The sequence below is a fragment of the Lepidochelys kempii genome, chromosome 18 (genome assembly GCF_965140285.1).
Source record: "Lepidochelys kempii isolate rLepKem1 chromosome 18, rLepKem1.hap1, whole genome shotgun sequence".
In the NCBI taxonomy this organism is placed as follows: Eukaryota; Metazoa; Chordata; order Testudines; family Cheloniidae; genus Lepidochelys; species Lepidochelys kempii.
The window spans coordinates 14,559,216-14,576,494 of NC_136397.1; the positions used below are offsets into that span (position 1 = coordinate 14,559,216).

The following is a 17,279-nucleotide window of genomic DNA, read 5'->3' on the forward strand; positions in this document are numbered from 1 at the left end:
TTGTCAGCCTGAAGAGCAAGGATGGTCTAGGGGTTATAGCACTAGAGATTTGGGTTTAATTCCCAACTCTGCCACAGACTTTTTGGGTAGCCTCAGAATGGGCTCTGTAAAATGGGCATAACCCACGCTCTCATCTTTGTTCATTCTGTTCAGACTAGACTCTTTGGGGCAGGTCTCTTGGTCTGTATATGTAGAGACCCGAGCACAATTGGCCTCTGATTTTGGCAGGGCCGCCCTAAGCACAAGTAAAACATGACTCCTCCTCAATATTTAATAAACTTTATTTCTGTATTGGGTTACTGAATATTATTTACAGCTGTAAAAGAGAAAGCGAAGAGTTTAAAACTGTACAAAGCAGTGCACTGGGGACAGCGAAGAAGCAGTGGAGACAAAGGGGGCGCTAAAAGCACAAAAACAACAGGGCAGAAGGTGGCCACTTCCCAGGAGTAGTGAAAGAAGCAGGTAGAGTTGAAGGCAATCAAACGAGGCTCTGTACACGCTGAATTCTCTTGTGCAACTTTGTACATGTCCCACCCTGTAACAGAAGCTTGTACAAATCCCTACATAAAAATCATCATCCAGGATACATTAAAAAAAGAAAGGGGCACTTTGCACCCCCACCCAGTCTTGGCACCAATTCTGTGCTTTAAAAAATACTATGCCAGTAGATTTTTTTTTTTTTTAAAAAAGGTACCCTACAGCAGCTGTTTAAAACAGGATTATACAAACACCACAAATATATATTAAACATTTTCAACAAATAAACTCATTTGTACCTGTACAAAACAGAAGCAAAAAAAACACATTGTTTTTCAAGACAAAAAAGAAATGTGCAAAATAACCCCAGAGAAGGCAGCTTAATAGCTTGCTATTTGGAGAGGCCAGGAGAGAGCAGCTCCTGTTGACAGTGGGGGACTAGGTCCTCTCTTTTTGGCTACTGAGGTGAGAATCTTTATTTGGGATGGGCAAGGATTTTGCCTTTTAAAAAAAAAAACAAACGTCTCTCAATGGTGGTTCTTCCCCTCTTTCCTTGACTGTAATTCATGCTAGTTTCCTTTGCTGTCCATGCAAAGCATCAAAAGAGCACCGTCAAGCCTCCCGTCAAACTACTTTCCATCATATCACCCTCTAGATGTCTGACCTGCAGAACATACTGTTCACACCCTTCCTCCTCGGTCATCCCTCTGTCCACTAGCAGGGATGAGAGAGAGGGTCGTTCCTGCCAGAGAGCAAGGAGGAGATTATCTTGATGGACAATGGCAGACTGAAAAGCTCTGATGTGAACTACTCCAAGCAGCTTATCAAAGCAGAAGATTCCCTGGCAGATCCATTTCAGGGGTGCTAACATGAAGTGGAATATGCATGATTCAGACATGGGAAAGGAGAGATCTGTGGTTGTAAAGGTTCTGCAATCAACATAAATCGGTCTCGAGTGGCTGGCTCTCCATGGAGGATATTGCATGCCAATGCATCATGGCAGGGGGAAACTCACCACCAATGGAGGGGTGGGGGGAATGGCACCTTATCTAAAAGCTGCAGATTAAAGTGAACACAAGGAAAGAGGGGGGAGATACAGACATCAGAGGGGCTGCTCAATGGATTGGTTTCCCCATCCACCACAGGCTTTATCTGCCCCTAGTGTCACATCCAGTGAAAAGGAAGACAGACAAGATGCAGAAAAAATTGAGTGAGAGATGGAGAGTGATGGTGAAAGAAATGAGATTCAATCTACATAAAGGTAGCAATTAAGACAGGGCGAGACAGTATCGCGACATTGACATCAGCTACATAACCACCTTATCCAAGTTAAAAAAAAAAGTGTCCATGTGGAGTTTTTTTTTGGTGTTTTCACTTCCCACTGAAGTGTTTTATGTTCTTGTTTTTCAGAAGGCCCCCCCATCTCATGCCATTCCACATCTAGCACCTGGCATTTGACATGTTGCCATTCCCAACGCTTCCCCGTCCAAGCTTCATGTACTCTCCTTCAGCCGGCAAAGGGGCAGAATGTGCTCCTGGACTGCAGGCATTCAAAGGATGCTCTACAGCCGTTTGCCAGGAGTTGGGAGGAAAGCAGCAAGGGATGTGCAGAGAGATTCTGCAAGGTTGTGTTTTTGGGGTGGTTTTTTTTGGAAGCATGCAGGGATGTGATGTGACCTTCATCAGCAAAGGTCATCTTAGTTGTGAAACAAGGATATTTGAAAACAGCCATTTATAGGGCATATTTGGTTTTGGCATTGGAGGAAGGTACTGGGGCAGAGGATGTCCAAAACTAGTGACGACGGGGAGAGGCTGGCAGGACCACCGTCCAATGGGTCAGCGCCAAATCGTTAGCCGCTGTTTCAGTTCTCTCGGCATCCTGTAGGTCACTGGTAGAGAAGGTAGCTCTTGAGGGATGCTGGCAGTGGCAGCGCTTGGATCTCGCTCAGTCGGTCTTTGCCCAGAGCCAGCCGCACAGAACGCCGGCACAGGTCCATCAGAGGCAGCGGTTCGGCTGCAAGACAAAAAAGCCACACGTTAACTCGGAACACGAGTTAAGAGCCTGGTGGCTGCAGTGCTAGTTACAGTAGCCGATATTCTCAAGAGGAGTGCGAGAGAAACTGAGGCCCTGGCCTGTTCGGGAGCCCCTGACTATCCATTACCCTCAGCAAGCGAGGCGGCAGTTCTAGGTTACTGTGCAGGGGGTCCCAGTAGGCCACGAAAGCTGTCAACTATCTGCAGCAAGCGAAGGTGATGCATGCCCTAGAAATACCCATGGTCGGGTAAGAAAGGAGATCTTGGAATCCCCCATAAGTAATTAGGGAGGTGTAGCAGCATTCAGTTAAGGTGGGAGATGCCACATTTTTAGACACCACAATGTGGGAACCTTTGTGAAAGCTGTTTAAACACAGGACTGCATCTTGCAGCAGGATTTTACCATTTCTAGATACCCCAAAGCTGTGTACTATTCTTCACATTTCTAGGCACCCCAGAAGCCTTCACATGCTTACTTCTGACCTCCCCACCCCCAAAATACAGACAGGCCAGCTCCATCAAGCTTCACAAGTCACTATATTTGCCTGCCTCAGCAGAGATTTCCCCTTCAACCTGATCCAGCAGCACCAGACAGGACTACACACCTGCACCCATTAGTTCAGTATCCACGTAGCAGGTTTCATAGCCCTTAACAGTGAGCCAGCTTTATTTCGAGCTCACACAGCCAGTTCTACTGGGGTGTCTTTCTATGCATCCTTGGTAGATTGGGCAAGTTCCTTGTGGCAGCACGGCATCCCCCACGGTGGGCCTAAAGAGTTCCTATTCAGTTAACACTTCCTGAAATGCAAGCGCCATGTGATGAAGGGTGCAGGTGTCCTGGCTGCTAAAGTCAGTGCTTGCACTGAACACGCATCACTGATGTGAGTAATTTCTCTTCTGCAGTCAACCCTGCCCACCTCCCCACCCACCCCCAAAAACCATCATTGCAGCAGATCTCTAGCCAGTTTCTCCTCCAGGGAGATTTTTCTAATGAGGTAGCTCAAGACCTCAGTCTCCATCAGAGGTTAATGGTAGCCACCCTGAGAAAAATTCAAAGCCTAACATGAAGTCACCCCCAAAGAGCAAGTTGAGCTCACTTGCCTAGGTCAGGACTTCAGCATCTAGGGGGTAGAGGAGAAGCAAACCACCTACATAATGTCTCCAGCAAACCAGGCTTAAATACCTATATTTAAGGGGGCAAGCCCACGTCAGACCCTAGAGAGTGTTCCCAGAGAGTGTGTCCCACTGTGGACAGAACACGCTCTACTGGAAGATCTGCAAGTACGATTCTTGCAAAAATGCTTTAATAATACAGAAAAGAGAAAGCGCAAGAGTGGCTGGCTTCACTAACCAGGATTAAGACCCACGAAAGGGGGAAAGCCAGTAGTCAAAAGCCCAGCTTCATTTTAGCTCCAAAGTTACATTTTCAGGTGAGGCTTGACAGACTCCGGCAGTACCCCAGCAATGAAGAGCTGGGGAAATGTTTTTCACTTCCAACGACTGCATCTGCACCTAGGGCTCCATACCTGTCCATGCAGCAGGGAGCTGCTGTCTCTAGTTCTCAAGAAGGAGGAGGATCTACAAAGGCCCAGTTTTCAGCACAGTGAGCACAGGAAATCGAGATTAAGATTTGATATTTTAGAGACAGAAGATCCAAATTGCCATCTCCCTACCTCCCAGGTTACAATTCTGCTACCTAAGAAAATTCATAGCCCTGAAAAAGTTCGGGATTCTATAGGCCAAACTCAAGAATGCTCTGCATTTAGATGCATGAACAGCAAGCAGGAGATGCGACTTGCGTGCGCGAGCGGTCACACAGACTAAAATTAATATTGACTAGGACTATTCACTGCTCTCCAGAGGAAAGACTGGCTTCTTGCGCTCTGACGGAGCAGATAGCAGGAACCAAAGTTACAGCTGCACACAAGGAGAAGAATCTGAATTTCAGGAGTTTTTCCTTGATTAAGTTTTCCAAGCTCATCTGGACAGCACTGTAAATAACGGTTAAAGGTTTTCAAAAGAGACGAGGTGTGACTCAGTTTGGGGCCGTCTCACTCAACACTTAAGATTGAGGGAAAAAAAGCTCAACAGGGTCTAAAAATCCAGGCTCCAGCTGGAAACCCAAAAACAGACGTTGCAAATCTTGGCCAACAAGTGCCAATTTTTCAGGAGTTGACTACAGATTAATGCCAACTCTGAAACAAGCCAAAATTAAGCTATTGGCCCTGTTCATCCTGCCGCCAGATGGGAGGCAAAGTTTTTCCCCGCCCCCCCAATTTTCTGACCCTAAGGGTCACTGCATTCATGCTCCCTTCCAGAATCATTCCAAGGAAGAAAAAAAAAACAAACAAACAACCCTCTTGCATCTCTCCTCCAACTCTTCCCACTCCATAAGAGTTTTAAGATCCATCCTTCCCTTTCTGCCCAGAGCAACGCTCAGTCAGGTCTCCCCCCACCCCATTTTCAGATTACTGTAGCCATTGCTTCCACCTTTTAGCCTCCCAATACTCATCTCAATCCATTCACAGGACAGCTTGTTACGATCACCCTCTGCTTTCCCATGGACAAAACTGTGGTAGAGTTTTCCTAGCAGCTCGGTTGGAATCCCTTCATAGACTCCAAGGCCAGACAGGACCACTGGGAACATCTAGTCTGACCTCGTGTGTAACAGGCCAGAGAACTTCCCTAAAATAATTCTTAGGGCATAGTTTTTAGAAAGGCATCCAGTCTTGATTTCAGAATTCAGTGCCTTGCATGTCAGATCAAGTTCAAGATTCCAACCCTTCCTTTCAAGGTTCTACACACCTCTGCTCCGCCCCCATGACACAGCCTCTCCACCTAGCCAACGATGCCAGCCTTGTCCACCGATTGGTCTCTGCTCTTTCCACTAAAATCTACACCTTTGTCCATATCATAGAATATCAGGGTTGGAAGGGACCTTAGGAGGTCATCTAGTCCAACCCCCTGCTCAAAGCAGGACCAGTCCCCAATTTTTGCCCCAGACCCCTAAATGGCCCCCTCAAGGATTGAACTCACAACCCTGGATTTAGCAGGCCAATGCTCAAACTACTGAGCATGCTGTCCTCTATGCAAGGGCTTCCCTGCCCTAAGCCTGAAGGTCCTATCCCTCTCTCGACACACAGCTCAGCTGCAGTGCTGATAAATCAGCTAATTAACGGCTATGTGGCGAGGCATATGGGGACATGACTCTATAAGTCATTTTAAAAGGCAAGGGTGCATACTGTGCATTTGATTCTCACTCTACTTCCTGCTTCAGGCCCCACCCCAATGCACTTCATTTGTCCCTTTGCCTGTAATTTCTTCAGGGCAAGGACTGGGTCTTTGTTTATACAGCATTCAGCACAATAGGGCCCTGACCCTCCTCCTTGGGGCCTGTGGCATCACTGCAACAGAAACATGCCAATGCCATGGTCTTCAAAAGAAGATTTGGATGCAAACTAATCCAGTTAAATTGCATTAACTACATTAGTTTGGATAACCCAAACAGTCCCGTAAAGATCACCCAGCTTCCATAGGAGCCAGAAATGAGCTTCTGTTGGCAGGTGAAAGGAACACCCAAAAGAACCACCCATGCTTGTATCCGAACTGCTGACTCAGAGAACGCAGCCACTGCTCATAGAGCAGATTCATGAGCATGGTGTCATTCGACCCAGGATCATTACTAAGTCCTCCAGGAGCTGTTCCATCTGTGCCTGGTAGCTGGTGTCTGACCATTTCTGACCCGGTTACCATTCTCCACGGTCAAGGCTAGGCTCCAGTAGCCCCATATAGAGTACGCTACATCTCGAAACCCGCTCCAACTGAAGCAGAGACAGAATATGCCTGTTCGCTTGCTACGTGGAGTTCTGTGCTGAAAACTCTAGTCTATATTGGCTACCTATTGGCTTCACCCCGATGGCGCTGAATGGTTTGAAACCCAGCTACCCGAGCAACTGCCTCCCCTAGGCCATGCTGGATAGCAGGTGTGCTTGAGCTGGAGTCCCTTCTGGCGGAGTGGTAGGGCACCATTGCCAAGAGCTCTCTATTCCAAGGCTTGATCCCATGCCCACCAGGGTTGGGCACCCTTCCGGACCTGCTCCAAGCCAGCCTGTTTAGAGACAAGGATGCCGGGAGGAAGTGGCTGCTGCGGGGCCATCTGGTTTTTAGGTGGTAGTGTTTAGTTGTGGAAGGCAGTCTATACAGAAAGCATTGACATTATGCATTTTCAAGTTTCAGCACCAGCATCCTGAAGGGGCACCTAACGCATGGAGATTAGACCCCTGACCTTTACCTGGTGCCTTTCCCTACTTCACACATGCACCTGCCCTATGCCTGGACCCTCAGAGCTAGTGCAAGTGAAGGGCTCTTGCTCATTTATTAGCCTGTCAAGTAAATACAAAGCATTCCCAACCATTGTCTCTGGTTGAATCCTTTCAGATACAGAAGACTTGATAAGGTGATTGGCAAAGACCACAGTGCAGACAAGAATCTGTGTTCCTGTGTCACAAAGCTCAATTTAGGCCACCTCAAAATTAGACCAGTCTAGTCCCATCACTGTTTAGGAGGAGAGGGATACATCTCTGCCCGTCTGCTCCTGGGTGTCATTTGAAGTGCCTGTTTTGTCTTACCAACTTCTGCATGGTTTGGGACCTAGGTACCCAGGAGACCAACCATCCCCATAAAGTGCTGCAGCAGCAGCTACCAGGCTTAGCTGGAAAGCTCTCTACAACCAACAGCACCTGGAAGTGAGGAGTGAGTTTTGGGGAAAGGGTCCTGGGCCGTGGAATTCTCCTTGCTGATGCGCAGGAGAAAGCTCTTCCTTTGAGCTAAGCATTTGCTTGACATGGGTCACAGCTAGGTCAATGTTTTGCTGTGATATGTACCAGAGTGGGGGGAGGGAGGGGGTCATTACGGAGATTGCAGTTACAGTGCACTGAAAGCGTAGAGTAAAAATACATGAGTTTGGATAGGTTTAATCCGCAGCTGTCCCTGTAGTCACGTAAATGCTCAGAGCTTGCTACATACCCAACTGCACCACTGGCCAGGTTTGCTCAGAGCCCCTCTACAGTAAAATTTGAAAATCAAGAGACTCAACGGTAGGTGTTTACAGCAGGGCAAATTAGGAGAAGTGAGACTTATCACACACATCCCCAGAATAAAATTAAAAACAGGCAGGCCAAACATTACACTCCAATGCCTGTGACTCAGCACCAGCTCTGTTTCAGGCCAAGAATACCCTACTGCATGTAGATGGGTTGCCAGGTTTGGCTAGATAATAGAGCAGCAGAAACACCAAAGCCGGAAGATTGAGTCTCTGCAGTCCAACCTAGGTAGCAAAAACTAGGAGGAGTTTTAATGCAGAGTGAAAACAAAAAAATCCCTTTCACTGTTCAAAAACATTGTGCCTTTTGGTCTGTTTGTACAACCCCTAGTACAAACAGAATCCTGCTCCATGACTGGGGCTCCCGTGGGATAGGGGAGACAATACAAACACCACCCATTGCCTTAATTTAATAGCTACAATGGCAAGGAGAGTCAAGTCTGCATTATTAGGCACTGGCATTTCATTCTACAGAAGTGAACTATACTGCTTAAAGAAAAGGAGTACTTGTGGCACCTTAGAGACTAACCAATTTATTAAATAATTCATTAATTGTAATTAATACTATACTCAATTCTGAAAGGGCTCCATCATTGCACTGGGTGACCTTTGCATGGCTTCAATGAAGAGTAAGTATATTTACCCCCCCCAAATACAGGAAGAAAGTATTCTGCAACACCTTGCAACAATATAAGACAGATGTTACTCTGGGGCTTGGGGAGAACATGCGATCCCTTCCCTTATTAAACCTGACAAATTTCAGTAGCAGCAAATGCAGATTAAGCCATTCCTCCTAATGGACTAATTCACGTTCTGGTGCAATTGGGAACCTCTGTCCCAAAGACAGAGAGGCTTTTTTTCATGACCAATTTGAACTTGGGAAGCTTGTACTAAGCTTGGTGACCAATGGCCATCCTGAGTTTACACTGAGCTGTCAGAACTACCAAGGGTTTCCTGGCTCCCAACCCCACTCTGTTTAACAGCGTTCTTTAGCCTTGAAGGGAAAAGGACAGAAAGCTAGTTGCTGAACAAGATGAGGTTCCAGGCTAATGACGGCACAGCTCCCTACGCACCTGTCTGCAGAGCGAGTTTAAAACTTGTTTTCCTATATAAAGGGTACATGGACAAGAGGTCACCTTTCAGGTAGAGTGCTACAGGACTTTGCCTTGTCCATTGGCCTGAATCCATAGTAAGGCACTGGAGACTCTGGCAGTAAGGAGGAAGAGGAGAACATCAGCTTTCCAGATAGACTTAATGCAGATGGCTGGAGTCCCAGCAGTAGGTTTCCTCTCCGCATGGCTGCCCAAAATCTACAGTTTCCACCCTATACAGTCACCTACTTACTATCAAGCTGCATTCCTAATTTGAGGCACCATATGCTGATGGGCAGCCAGACCAGTTGGGGTTACCCTGCTATAGGGACAATCTGGCTGACTGGTAACTGCACCAGATCCACTCAGAAAGAATACTACTCTTTCCAAACACAGCCCATCAGAAGAGACGAATCTGAAGTAGAAACCCCATCCTCCCCCAAACCCTTTGCTGCCCTAACAGGACCTGCTGTCCCAACAGTCATTTCGGTTTGCACAATCCAGAGTTTTCAGGTACCTAGCTATTGGGAAGGGAGTGTGGATATGTGGTTCAATCTCTTTAGCGGGGCTAGGAAGGCATGCAGAGATCTGCATTTTCAGAACAAGCTGCAGAGGGTTATACTCACGATCAAGCCCGTTCAAGTAGCGCATGCGTATTTCACAGTGCCCCCACACTGCGCTTACAACTGGATACAGTTTTTTCCCTTTAAGTCCCCGAAAAGCAACACCCATGTATTGCCCATCTACAATGAAGCTCAAGGTCCCATCATCCATGTCCAGGACCACCAGGAAAGAGTCCGGCACAATGAAAGTCTCATCCGGTTCTAAGAAGGCAGGGTAGGTTTTACTCGGCTGGTTCTTGCCATCGTGGTATAGTCTGTTCCGCCCAAGGTCCCAGCCCCAGGATTCATGGTTATTTCCTATCAGGGTCGTGTACCCTACAGAATGCAAGGGCGCGTCTGCCGTAGCCACTCCTACCACAGCATGCGTGCCCCGCTGCCTCATGGCCCACGTGATCTGCCACACATGCAGTCCCCTCGTATATCCAACTTTGCCTCGGATGGCATCTGTGCTCTGAGCCACCGGATGCCGGTGAAATATTAGTTTGTCGTCCTCTTTCACAAAGACATTCAGCGAGCGGTCATCGTTGTTCCACGAGTGCAGTAGCTGGACCTCGTATGAGACCGGAGGCATATCCAATAGCAAGTCCAGGCGCGTGGGCTTGCAGTAGTCGAGCCCCTGGAGCTCCTGCTTGAGGGGCCTGTATGCAGGGTCTCTCATATCCACAGTCTTTATCCCGCCAGTGACCTTCTGACCCATCTTGTGTTTTGAATTCAGGTATTTAGAGACTCCCAGGGCAAGCTCATCAATTACCCTCCGGCTGTCATTCAGCCCTGCAGAAGAGATTGCTAGGAGACCTTAACAAGATGTGCACTGGTCAGTATTGCCTAAGAAAAAGAAGGAAAAGAAAAACAAAAGGAGGAGAGTTAAACATTAGCACAACCTGTAAACAAAGTTTCCAGCACCCGGTTGTCTGGGCAAACAGACCAAAGGTCACATCTAAGGGGACTCACATGCACCCTGCACAGACAGAGACAGGACCACCACACACTGGAAGGTGCAGCATGTTCTAGAGGGAACCTTTAAGTTCTGTCTACACTGCAGGAGTAGGTGTGACTGCAGCATACGCTGACCTACCTGAGCTAGCTTTCATCTAGCTAGCGAGAGCACCAACAGCAGGGAAGTCACTGCAGCACGGAGGCTTAAGCCTGTCTGGGACCCTGGGTACTTACCCAGGCAGTGAGCCAATGCTGAAGTCTTTGCTGCTGCAGCTTCACCACTATTAGGACTTGCACTAGCTGAATTAAAGCTCTCTCAGGTCAGTCTCCACATGATGCAATTTCACCTCTGACTGCAGTGTGGACAGACCATAAGGGCTGGGAGTTTGCCAGGCAATTCACGTGGGTGAAGTTTAAATATTTCCAGCTTCCTTATTAAGCACACCCAGCCTCCCACGAGCTACAAGGATGACAACTCTATGTACTGTGATGTACAATGCATAGAGAAACCCAGACTTTGGCCCTTTGCGGACATCATTAAAAACACTGACAGGTTTCAGAGTAGCAGCCGTGTTAGTCTGTATCTGCAAAAAGAAAAAGGGAGTGCTTGTGGCACCTTACAGACTAACCAATTTATTTGGTAATAGCTCATCTTCAGTGATCACTCTCTTGTTACAGTGTGTATGGTAACACCCATTGTTTCACGTTCTCTATGTATATATATATCTCCCCATTGTATTTTCCACTGAATGCATCCGATGAAGTGAGCTGTAGCTCACGAAAGCTTATGCTCAAATAAATTGGTTAGTCTCTAAGGTGCCACAAGTCCTCCTTTTCTTTTTATTAAAAACACTGAAGCTGTGGTTTTCCCTTGGGTTACAAGGACTGGACCACCCTGTTGTCACTGGGCCATGATAAAGCTTTTAGACACAGGGCTTCTCTAATACGCTGCCTCCCCATAGGTATCCCCTGCATTTAATCCCCAGTCACTCCTGCTAAGTACTCTATTGTATGCTGCATACATCGGCACAAGAGTTACAGCTTGATACAAGGTACTGGCAGAGATTAAGAAATTCCTTGATGGCCCTGAACAGGCCATTGAGTTGTAGCAGATACACCTTTTAGCAAGCATAGCTTTGCTTCATCTCAGCCCCAACCGATACTCTCATGGATGCAAGCTGCACGAGACACTCCAGCCACTGCCAGGACCATCCACCTGTGTGTATCTTTCCAGATACTTATAAAGGCCCTAGAATTACATTCCAGCTGGACAACAGTCAAAGCAATCTCTACAGTTGCCCAGAAAGGAGCCAACACACACAAAGCATTTAACATTCTGCAAAGAAAAATCCCTGAACAGCCCCAGACAACTACTGCAGCTATTTGAGCCCTTGTAGCAAAGCGATTCCCAGAGGTATGCCCAAGTTCAGTTGCGTTTAGTGCCTAGAAGGAGCTTGCTTTCATCTTGCAGGGTGAGACTGCTTTGGTGGGAGAACTGAGCTTGCTTATTTGGACTTGGTTACTGAAGCTTAAAGGCAAGGTCCAAGGATTACTGCAAGTTCGGTATTTAGATTGTTCTTAGCAGCACAAGCCTCCTGTATCCCGACCCCTTGGTCTTATTTCGCAATAGATAAGACAGAACCAACCTCCAGACAGAAGCAGTTGCCACTAAATAATAAAGGTGGCTGAAGACTCTATCCCAATCTGCAAAGAGGTCTAGCACTTGCTGGGATATTACAGGGCTGGCTGGCCGAGCCTGCTGTCTATGCTATCCTGCAGGAGTTTCGCACTTTGCGTCCCACTTGCTGGTTCAGTAAGGGTTGAGAGCACAGCAGAGGAAGCACTCGCTCATGTGAGGTGGGGAAGTGACTTGCACGGATTTCCCTGGAGTAGCAATAGCCGGCCAAGGGCGCCGGATCCAGCCTTCCTTGGCTGGCTGCCGTGGGTGACAAGGCTCTGGGGTGGGAGGGAATCCTCTGGGCTCTAAGCACCCTCTGGAGAAAAGATTACACAATGCAAATACACAGGCCAGGTTGGCTCGTTGCTCTGGTACAGCCTCGAATAGCTTTTCCTTCCTCAGCTCCACTCTGAAACGCGGCTCCTGAAAAAGCTTTAAACATGGCTACTTCCCAAGAGCAATAAAGCTATTTCAGTGATCAAACAAGGGAGAGGGCCAGGCAGTAAGGGAAAGCCCCAGATGGTGACAAACTGTTCACTGAACAGCGGGCAGAGTTTGAGAGCGTACCCTCCTCTGGGACAGGTCTGGAGAGGGATCTGTCCCCTGGGCCCCTGGCACTTCCCTAGTCCGACCCCTCAATACTGTGAAGTACCTTGGAAGCGTCCGGATTTTGCAGAGCTGAAGGAGCAGGCAAACAGGCTCGGCCCAGCCTCAGGAGGCCCACATTCCAGCAACGCTTGGCAGCAGAGCTCCCATTGAGTTACTGGAATCCAGACAGCAGTTACAAAAACCCTCCTTGTACGTTTAGTCTCAAATTCTCTGCATCACTGGGGCAGCTGCTCTTCCCAGGGAGACAGAAGCAGACTCCGAGTCCAGAGAAAGGAGCAGGATTCTTTGCACAGCTTCAGTTTCCTTCCAAGCTTCAGACAGACTCATTTCGAGAGGAGCCAATCTGCTTAGAGACCAGCCACCTTCATGCACTGTTCTGTGGCCTTGTGTCCACCCAAGCAAATCTGCTCTAACTCAGCTACACAAGCAACCCTCTGTTTATGAGCCGCCAAGGCAGGGGCAGCTATTAGGAAAATAAAAATATAGGAAGGGAGGGAACCAGCTTTCTAAGAAAAAAAAGTGTTGTTTTAACGTTTCCTGGAGTGAGGCAATCACCCAGAATTCCTGCCAGCTACAGTCACAACAGTTACTCATGACCAGGATCTCATCTGGCATGGAAAAATCACGGTGCATGAATCAGATCTTGTATAAAAAATATAGATATAAGGTTACCGGACATAAGCGGCAGCACTTCAGTTAGAGGCAATAGGGGGAGGCTGTAATGTGCATCAGCATCACCATGGACAGACTGATCAGCTTCCCCTAAGCTTTATGCTAACAAAGTTGCTGAGACTACTCTGCTATTTTAGGTGCCTGTGGTCCAGGGGTTGCTGCAGTTCCGTGGCTATTTTGCCTAGTGTGCTAAACCACACACACACACAGTTTGTCAAGTTTTCTGAGACTAACCAAAGTTCCATCTCCAAGAAGTTAGCACCACAGCAGGACAGCTGGCATAGTACATTGGCCATGAAGATCTTACACATTCTCTTCTGCCTTGGACCGGTGAGCTGACTGTCAGACTCTTGGAGGTGTGCGCTTAGGGAACAAACCACTCCCAACCAAGCCTGCCCTAGTTTGTTAGACAGCGATGGAAGAAAAACCAGCTGCCTCGGAGAATGGTTTCCGCCTTTAGATGCGCAACCCGTTTTCTGCTACGGTTTTGCACCGGCCACACGCTTCACCATTTAAGAGACAGTGTCAATGAAACAACAAGACCTATCCTACATCTCAAGTACTATATTGGGCTCTCTTCAGGGACCTCTGCTCTATGGGGCAGAAGTGCTTTAACAAACTCCAGTCCTGTAGACCAGGGTTGATAACATTGGTAATAAAAACTTGAAATGGAGGATAATTACTATAAAAGTCATTCATCCAGTATTATCCACAGGGGGACCCAAAGACAAGCTAGGGAACTTGCAAGGACGGCTTAAATCACACTCCAGCATTTGCTGACTGGCTAAGCATAAAAGTCATCAACTACTAATTGCAGAACAAATGTTAGTGATGTTCCCCTTTCTTTGGCTCAATGCTTCTCTTTAAAAGATGTGCCTCATTCTTCCCAGGAATCTCATTTTGATTTGTTTAAAGCACTCCCCGAATAGGTCCGGAAGTTTCACAACAATTTATGCAAGGTCCGAGAACAAAGTCAAACTACTACACTCCAGACAGGCTATGAGGAACCCCACAGATTCATAGACATGCCCCACCCACTCCATCCTTCAACCCACTGTGCTCTCTGGTCATGAGCTGTGCAGTGCACGATACATATTAAACCTGGGCCGTCTGAACAACCAGGAGGAGAAGTTCTCAGGAAGAGAGGCTCTCACCCAAGAGGCCCTCCCACCAGCTCTCCTTGCGCTGTCTAAAGCCAGAGGACTGCCCAAATGGCAGTGTTATCAGACAGACAGGTCCTTTCAGGTAGTCACATTCCAAACCACAGGGGGCTTTAAAAAGGTCAAATCCTACGACAAACTCCCCCCAAAAGCTAAGTGGGAGGCAGTGCAAGTCTGCAGAGCATCAGCGTGCGTGGGCTCTGCACAAAGCAAGGACTTGGTGCTGGGAGCTTTACAAAGGGGTACAGACACACTGCTCATGCCACTGCCCCAACCCCACCCCAAACCGCGGTTATCGAGTTTGCGGTAAGTCTTGCCCGGAGCTCTCAAGGGTTAAAGCCAATATTAAGAGACGTATTGAGGAAAAAAAGCAGAACCTCTCCACTTGGTTTGTCTCCACTTGCTCTGGGACAAACAATGTCACCAAACACGGAAGCAGCAGGAGGGGATGTTCGGACAGGAAAGCACCTCCAGTTTGGACCCCTACAATGCACTCATTGCATGGAGCCTAAGAGCAGGGTCGTACTGGTGTCAGCACAGACAAGAGATTGGAACTGAAAAGGAACCAAGCCCTGTACAAAGGGAAAAGCCAAAGGCACCTCTAGCCGGCTCTGAAAGGTTCTGGACAATTGAAGTTCAAAGCCACGCACAGCTGCTCTGGCCATGCTGAGCTGCAAAGCAATGCATGACGCCTCCCAGGTCACCAGGCACAGAGGCCCCAACATGCTTTTCTCCATTTCCTGGCTTCCCATGTAAGTTTTGCTCTATGGTTGTTGGTTTGAGGGAGAGTTTACTCTGGGTCACTCTCTTCCCACAGTATTTACACAGAGTTTCTACGGGGGAAGAGGTCAGGCATCTATAAAGCACCCAGGGCATGAGGAGAAAGTCCTGGCCCCACCCCAAAGAGCTTAGGATCTGGAGACCCCATACAGAGGGGCAGCGGGAGAGGAGATGCTGTGCACAGCCACTTAAAAGCATTCTTTTAAAATCTTGTTTAACTGCCTGGTATGACCCTTGTCATCATTCTTTAACCCTGGCTTATGGTTTTTTTTTTTTTTAAAAAAAAGGAATCTGATTTTGTAAGTCCTTTTGGTTTGTTTTAGGGATTAAGTCAACACTGTCCCTCTTCTTACTTGTTAGAGACCTGGAACTCATCACGACCAGGGCACTGAACTGGTGTGTGGAGTCCTGGTTCTAGTCCCAGCTCTGCCCCCAATCTGTCCTTTGGCCAATTGACTCCCCTCTCTCTCTACCCGCAATTCCCCTATCGCTCCTTTGTTTTGGCCAAGGCCTCACTGTCTGCACAGCGCCTAGCACAATGGAACCTGGTCTCAACTAGGGCTTCTAGAAGTAGATCTACACACCTGCTGACACAGGCCAGCAGCGGGTGTGTGTTTACCACGTAGACATGCCAAAGGGCTACTTCAATCCAAAGCGACAATAATCCTTCCTTTTCTCAGCAGTCAGCACCATCCAGGAGCACAAAACCTCTGTTACGTTGGACTGAAAGTGCGGCCAACTGTAGTAACACTAACCTGAAGGGAAAGCACACCACTCAAGTTCCCCTGTGAAACTAGTGCAACTGAAATCTGCACAACAGTTCAGCTTTGATCTCAGCAGAAAGTTATCAGCACTGTTTTTATTCTCAGTCTACTAACAAAGGGAATCAGAGAGCAACCTCAGGGGCGAGAGTCCTGCTACTCCCCCAATGCACAGACACCCCCTGCACTCAGAAATTCTCCCGAGGCCCAACTACTGCCGCCAACAATCAATCAACTCTTTGAAACAGCAAGCTCACCTACCTGCCAGAAAGAGCCTTTGCCTGCTGCCCTGGAAGCCAGTCGGTGTGCAGCAAGTGCTAGCCAGCCCCAGAACTTGGCTTGGCAGCTGCTAAGTAGCACACAGGGACTGCTGCATTAGTAACACGGTTTACGCTAGTTTTGAAGTGTTGCAAGTCAGCCCAGCAGACATGGGTAGGCACAATCATCACTGCCCAGCACCAGTTTTTGGCACTGGTTGCCGCCCCTCTTCAGTCTTGACTCACAGACCACAAAAAGAGGTTGCCCGAGGGGGCAACTTCCCCCAACCCCACCCACCGGCAGAGGCAGCTTGACGAGGAAGGTTCAGTTGCTGGAAAGGCTGTTACAGTCCCTCTGCAGAAAGTGAAACTGCCTGAGCACGTGAGAGCAGGAAGAAAGCAATAGAGAGATGGCACATGTCCTAGCAGACAGACTGAGCAAGAAAATCCTCTTCCAGAACAGAGGCCCTGACAAGCAGCTGTATTCTACAGATCTGCAGGGGATGGGGAGAACAAGCCTCTTTAAAGCCTAACAGAGCAGTACTCCACCAAAAGCAATGCTGGCAACCCACGTTCCTAAGCCAAGCACCAGATTCTTCTGCAAAGTTATGGACCCTATGGACCTACAGACTTCTGCAGCTACATCCCAGTTCTTCTAGATGCTGAGTGAGAGATGTACCTACCCTCATTCCTCTAAGAGGAGTCTCCACTACAGGTACGAGGAGGGGTATCTTTTCAGAAAGACCCATTTTATGGCACTGCTAGGAACTGGAGCAGTTTAAAAGCCAGCTGTTTTACAAGATGGAATTTTCGGAAAACCCCTGCTCAGGAGATGGCCTAGGAACAGTTCTCCCAGCAGAAGCTTTGCAAAAGCAGTGCATTTTGGGTAAGATGTGAAATGCACTGCAGGCATCTCATGTGCTGTAGTTCATTCTCCAACTGTTCTCAAACACAATCACAGCAGTGCTGTGAACTTGAACGAGCCAGTGCCCTGAATTAGCTAAGCCCACCCTCGCGCCCAATGTCTCCATAAAATCACAACTGAGGAACCACCTGTAGGAATCCAATCTCCAGGTTAAGTTTCCACTCTCACCCTACCC

The 17,279-nt window shown here is 48.0% G+C and overlaps 1 protein-coding gene across 5 annotated transcripts in view; it reads right to left on the reverse strand.

The window, feature by feature from the left end:
- Positions 1-263: 263 nt before the first annotated feature.
- SPSB1 (splA/ryanodine receptor domain and SOCS box containing 1) overlaps positions 264-17,279 on the reverse strand; it is a 68,191-nt gene continuing 51,175 nt past the window's right edge. For 3 of the 5 annotated variants that reach the window (XM_073316758.2, XM_073316760.2, XM_073316762.2), the window contains exons 2-3: positions 9,330-10,151; positions 264-2,491 (exon numbers count right to left, since the gene is read on the reverse strand). In XM_073316758.2, coding sequence (XP_073172859.1) covers positions 2,364-2,491; positions 9,330-10,023 — 822 coding nt within the window. In that variant the 5' untranslated portion in view covers positions 10,024-10,151 and the 3' untranslated portion in view covers positions 264-2,363. Of the gene's footprint in view, positions 2,492-9,329; positions 10,152-12,592; positions 12,756-16,183; positions 16,411-17,279 lie in introns of those variants that run through there. The other 2 variants (XM_073316761.2, XM_073316759.2) reach the window with 2 other exon arrangements.